Genomic DNA, 6,057 nt, shown 5'->3' on the forward strand with positions numbered 1-6,057 from the left:
CCGCAACGGGAGAGGCCACAACAGTGAGAGGCCCATGTACCGCAAAAAACAAAACAAAAACAAAAACAAAATATATATAAATATTAGTTATATTATGGGGAAACAGCTTTAATAACTGACAATCAAAGAGTTTTGAGGACTATTAGAGTTGGTTGCCCAAAAAGCATTCAAAATCTACCACCAAATGCAACCCATATTTTCCTAACATGTCCTTCCCAATCTCCATGTTCTCTCTACTTATGTAACTCTTCTAGTCACGCGCACGTGCACACACACCCACACCCCTACAATTGCACTGGAAATATACATGCTGTATAGGGAATGGACTGAGTCCTCAAAAGATCTCCCTTGCTTCTCTGTTAGCATCACCTGATGGCTCAGGCTATGCATTTAGAAGTAAAGATGCTGCCAGTGGGACACTGGCCTTTTAGTCTCTTTAGCTTATCATGTAAGCCTAGTCCTCTTTTCCCACCCCTTATACATTCATGTTGCATCCATATACGTGAAAGACAGCCTCCCCTGAGGTAGACAGTAGACCCACCCCAAGAGGTGAGTTAAAAGGTGCCATTTTCAGTGTACCAAAGTGTGCTAGGCCACTTAAGATGAGTGTAGAACACCCTGGTAGCTGCTTTCCCCTGTCTCTGCAGCTTCACATGGCAGCCCAGAGTTTCATGTTCATGTCCTCCTCCTGTCTGGCTCATGGATCTTAGGTGAGATGAGGAACTGTAAAACTGCTGGACTCTGTGGTCTCAAGATCCTCTTGGTTCATGTCTTCTCTCTTGACCTCAAGTGGACTTAAGAAGACCCTCATTCAAGACAACATTCTCAGTGCCTATAACAAGAAACCATAATGGAGAGAATCCCAAAGTGATTTTCTTAGAGCTTATATAAGCCAAAAAATGTCTTAGATTCCTCAAAATTGACCAGAGAGGGCTCAGATACATTGACATATAAATGGTCAGCATTGGTGAGATTGAACACAGCCCCCAGGTAGCTGCTGCGGGCCCACATTTGGCCAGTAGTGCAGTAGTCCATCATCTTCCCCTCCATGAGCACCAGGTCCTGGGGGTACCTAAAGTTCCTCGTGTAAACCTTGTGGTTCAGGGGCTGGTTGTTGCAGGACTGACCCCGGAAGTACACTTTGGAATAAACAAAGTACAGCCCAGTTTCATTGATCACAAGGCTGCCCTTCTTATACTTCACCCCAGAGACCAGGGCAATTCCATAAGTGTCTTCCCATTCCAGAGGGATGGATCTTGAGTTGCGCTTGCCTGAAACCAAACCAGAGAGGAGCTTTCAGCCAGGAATGCTCATGTATCAACAAACCAAGCTTCCAAGGCAAAATTGTGGACCATTCCTTGAGCAAATGCTTTTTACCCCAAATGAGATAGCCCATATTGAACCATGTGATGGATCAGGCCTGACCTGTTACTGAATTTCTTCACACCTTTATCAAATTGATGTCTTCAATTTTATCATCCACACAACTGGGACAATAGCATATACCCCTAATCAACTGCAGTGAGAAATGACTGGGATGATTTTAGCTCTCTGGAACAAAGGTTCAGAACTAGTACCAAAACTACTAGGGTTTGAGGTCCCTTCATGAGGTGAAAAGTCAAATCCAAGGAACTCTGAAGTTCTAAAGTTGGGAAGGACCTTAGGGATCATCTAGTCCAATCTTTACCTGCACTAAGGATTCTTCAGTGTGGGCGAAAATCCCCTTTCACTTGTATCCCCACAGCATCATGTACATTCTTAAGCAGAGAATGCTGGAATTATTGCTTATGCCCCTGTCTTTCCCTGTTAGATTGTAAGCTCCTTGAAGGCAGGAGCCGTGTGTGGTTCATCTCCATGTCCCCCAGGCTTGGCACACAGCATGTGCTCAAGAAATGTCTGTTTATCTAAATTGGATCATTTTACAGCCTCTGCTGAAATAATTTCAGGGACAGCAGCATACCACTTTCCATGATACTTATCTACTTTTCAGATATTTGTGGACTTTACACTGGGAATGCCCATACCACCTTGCTATCAAATCATTTCACTCCACTACACGACCACTAGTGCCAGGACTGGGCTGCCCCTCTCCTTTTTCTACTCTTGGAGAAAGCAGAGTAAAGCTCTTACAGAAAACCGGGAAACACGTACTAAAATAATTCATCATTCCCCATCTCCCCAGCTCTCACCGCTTAGATCTGTGCCCCAAATTCCCTAAGGGCCATTGGAGTGAGTGAAAAGAGTGAGCTCCTTATGGGCAAGGATCACGTCATAAGCAGCTCCATTTCTCCAGTTTAGAACAGGGCCTAGAGTAGGGGCTCAATGTGTGTATGAGGTTGACCTGACTAGAAAGATGTAACTACTCTTGGGTTTCAAATACTGTCACTGGAAAGTATCAACTACTGCAGAGCACAGTCATGGAGACCAACCAGCTCTTCTGCTTTCTGCCAAAGGCTTTTCCAAGCCCATCTTCCAGATACAGACCTGTTAAATGAGCTGCCTTTCTCAGCTCCGTTTTCTCAGAGGATGGATTGGGGTGACCTGTTTCACAGAGAGATGAAAGATATATGTAAAAAATGATGTAACAACTATTCTTTTTGTGGGACTCTAAGCAGGGCATTTAAATAAAAGAAGTTTTATAAGCATAAATGGCAACAGTCTAACATAGCCAACTCATTCAAGTCCAAATTGTAGGAATTACAACAGCCTGTATTTCAGAAACAGAGAGGTAAAAAGGAACTAAATTAAAATAGACACATGCATAAATTATAATGCTACAATAAAATAATAGAAAGGTTAGTTTATAAAGATGTGCCATATAAGTTATTGCATTTATAACTGGCCACAACTCTTTGAGGTAGAGATTTCTATCCCATCTTATAGATGGCAAAGTGAGCTTAAAAGTTGGGTGACTTGTATACGTGTAACTGAATCACTTTGCTGTACACCTGAAACTAACACAACGTTGTTAATCAACTATACTCCAATACAAAATAAAAAGTTATTTCCTGATAAAAAAATAACAAGTTGGGTGACTTATCCAAGAAGACCTGTTTACTCAGTGTCAGAGTGGGACTGACACTCAGGTCTCCTGAGTCCAAATCCAAGGCTCTTTCCTCTCTGAAATAGTCCCAGCCCCAATCCAACCAAGGCCACTAGAACCATGAAAAACATCACAAGGAGACACAGGCCTGTGTTGTGGTTCCTCCTCTTCTTCAGAGGTGGTGGTAGTGGCGGTGGCCTCCTTTGCCTGGGCCTTCCTGGCACAGAGGACGGACAGGGGAAGACTGACCCTGGAGAAGCCCAGGGAGAGCTGGCACTGCTGTCCACCCAGAAAATCTGGGGGTACGGATAATTCAAGGGCTGCTGCATGGCAGCCAGTGCCTCGGGCCAGCCCCCAGCCAAAACTATGTCCTGAAACTTTAGAAGGTCAATGTTCACCATTTTCATCTTTTTCCTGTCCTGGATCTCATACAAAGGTTTTTCCTTTATTATCACAGGTAGATCACGATTGCCTCTGTGAGTGAAGTGGGACTACCCTTTGAATAATGGCAAAAATCTTCCTCCAAGCTTTCCAGTGGCTTCAAAAGAACCATCCTAATGGGGATGATTGGTTGCCCACTTTTTAAAAGCTTAAATGTGTCCTATGAAAAAATTTTAAATAAGCTCTGACTCTTAAGTAATCTCTTATAGAGATTAAATAGGAGAGCACGGGTCTTTCCCAGAAGCAGCTATCTCTGCCTTTACCTCCCCTTCTCTCCCGAGAAGTTAGAGCCACAGCCCTGTGCATGCGAACCAGGAGGCCTGAGGGAGGGGACAGGCCTGGAGCCAACTGCTAAGGGGCAAAGGTCCAGGGTTGTATATGTGTGTTGCTCTTTCCAAATTCAAGCAGAAATTATTTTTACTCTTGTGTGATACTCAGCTACACTAATTTTGACCAATTAAATTCACTTCATATTTTAGGGCAGCTCAAAGAACCAAAATGACCAGAGATTCAGAATTGATTAGGATTCCTTTTCCATAGTATATATATGCCCAAGAATGAGATGGAATTCAAGGCATTCCCCCAACACAGTTCAGCACTAAGGACTATCTTTCTAACTCATGTACACGCATGAAAGGACTCACCTATTTGCTTCTCCAAAGATGATTCTGTATGCCTTTGGCTGGTGGACTGGTGAAACAAAAAGAGAAAAGGTATATAATAAATATGAAGTTCTTTAAGCAAAGGAAGCAGAATTGTCAAATAAACTAAGCACTGGAAAGGGAATCTAAACACCTTAGAACCTCTACTAACTCAGACTCCGGCCAAGTTGTGCCTCTCCATGCCTCAGTTTTGTGATTTGGAATAGTTCCAATATTTTTAAGTATTTTCAAGGAAATTTAGTTTGTCCATTTGAACAAATTCACTTGTAAGCAAGATTCCAAGCTCCTTTTCTTTCTTGACTCACTGAGTATAAGGTAGGTAGCAGCCAACTGAGAAAAGAAGAACTCTAGCTACCAGTCCTAATTTGGCTCTGATCCTTCCCAACATAGATAATATTCCTTTCACTCATTTGAGCCCCCATTTCTCTGCATATAGAACAGGATGGCTAGAGCGATTCATTTCTAAGACAGGAAAAAAGGATTGCGAAGTACTTTGCAAGCAAGACTGTGGTCCATATGGATCACTGTCACCTTCCTCCCTCCACTGCAGCAGGGCTGTCTCACACCCATGCCTTCAGGGCACAGCAATCCACAGGGCAGCTTACCTCTCTGAGTTCGGCCAGTTCCTTCTGCAGGTGGAAGAGCTGAAATAGTCCCAGCCCCAATCCAACCAAGGCCACCAGAACCATGAAAAACATCACAAGGAGACACAGGCCTGTGTTGTGGTTCCTCCTCTTCTTCAGAGGTGGTGGTAGTGGCGGTGGCCTCCTTTGCCCGGGCCTTCCTGGCACAGAGGATGGACAGGGGAAGACTGACCCTGGAGAAGCCCAGGGAGAGCTGGCACTGCTGTCCACCCAGAAAATCTGGGGGTACGGATAATTCAAGGGCTGCTGCATGGCAGCCAGTGCCTCGGGCCAGCCCCCAGCCAAGGGTTTTTCTCCTTCTCAATCTTGGGGAGTCCCAGGTGTCAAGGACGGGACTCCTGTTTCTGACTGCTCAAGAGAAAGGAGCCGGCTCTCTCTTTATAGAGTTTCCAGAACCCAGGGAAACACCTCTCTTTTGTTCTTTCTTTCCCCCTTTCTGCTTCTCAAAGAGACACCCACTCGCTTTGCATCTGAAGCTGAGAAGCCTCAAGAAGCTCAGAGCAAACCCGGGGCAGTTTCCGCCCACAATCTACTGACAAAAGCTTTCAAAACCCCAATTGCTGCTGCCTTGCTGCCTGAAAGGCTGGTAGGGCGGGCTTGTCTCCTCAGGCCCCGCGAGAGCAGGTAGCAGCAGCACAGCCCTGTCGACTTCGGCCATTGCCCGGCTATGGGGAGAGAGGCCAGTGGGGCTCACTCAGGCACTGAGGGGCGAGAGCACAGAGTCGTGGCCAGAGAAGCTGCTTCTATGTCTCACCTTTTGCAGGAGGGAGTCGTCCCCCTGCTGCCATCCCTTCCCCACACCCAAATACTATTCACCCCGACATAGCAAAGCAACATAATTTACAGGTTACAAACTTGCTCCACCCACTTTGTAGAGGTCAGATCAGAGGTTACAAACCTGTCGCCCATATGCCTTAGGGAGCCCACAGACCTGCTTTGCTTGTGCCTCACAGTGTTCTTTCTTTCTACTGATTGTCCCCTTTAAAAATTGGGATATTCCATATATTTTTAAATTTATATTATCTTTATATTATGTTTTGAACCGCTAGACTATTGGACCATCTGGAGACCCTCTCTGCAAAACCAACCAGCTGAGCAGCAGCTGCTCTTGGGGATGGGACACAGATGTTCCAGGCTGCCCAGCCTGCACACCCTCCACTATATTTCTCAAGTACCTCACTGTGTGAAATGGCTTTCCTGGTCCCTGTATGGCTTTCTGTTTGCCATATCTGTTATGGTTGTCAGATGGTGCCCAGTTAAATTTGGA

At 45.3% G+C, this 6,057-nt stretch overlaps 1 protein-coding gene across 1 annotated transcript; it reads right to left on the reverse strand.

The window, feature by feature from the left end:
* Positions 1 to 876: 876 nt before the first annotated feature.
* On the reverse strand, positions 877 to 5,042 carry FASLG (Fas ligand). The gene is made up of 4 exons (XM_007446755.1): positions 4,752 to 5,042; positions 4,129 to 4,174; positions 2,485 to 2,541; positions 877 to 1,271 (listed from the first exon to the last, which is right to left on the reverse strand). Exons 1-4 carry the CDS (start codon positions 5,040 to 5,042, stop codon positions 877 to 879), a joined length of 789 nt encoding a protein of 262 aa, XP_007446817.1.
* Between the last annotated feature and the right edge of the window lie 1,015 nt (positions 5,043 to 6,057).

Source organism: Lipotes vexillifer, unplaced genomic scaffold (assembly GCF_000442215.2).
Source record: "Lipotes vexillifer unplaced genomic scaffold, Lipotes_vexillifer_v1.1 scaffold685, whole genome shotgun sequence".
NCBI lineage: Eukaryota > Metazoa > Chordata > Mammalia > Artiodactyla > Lipotidae > Lipotes > Lipotes vexillifer.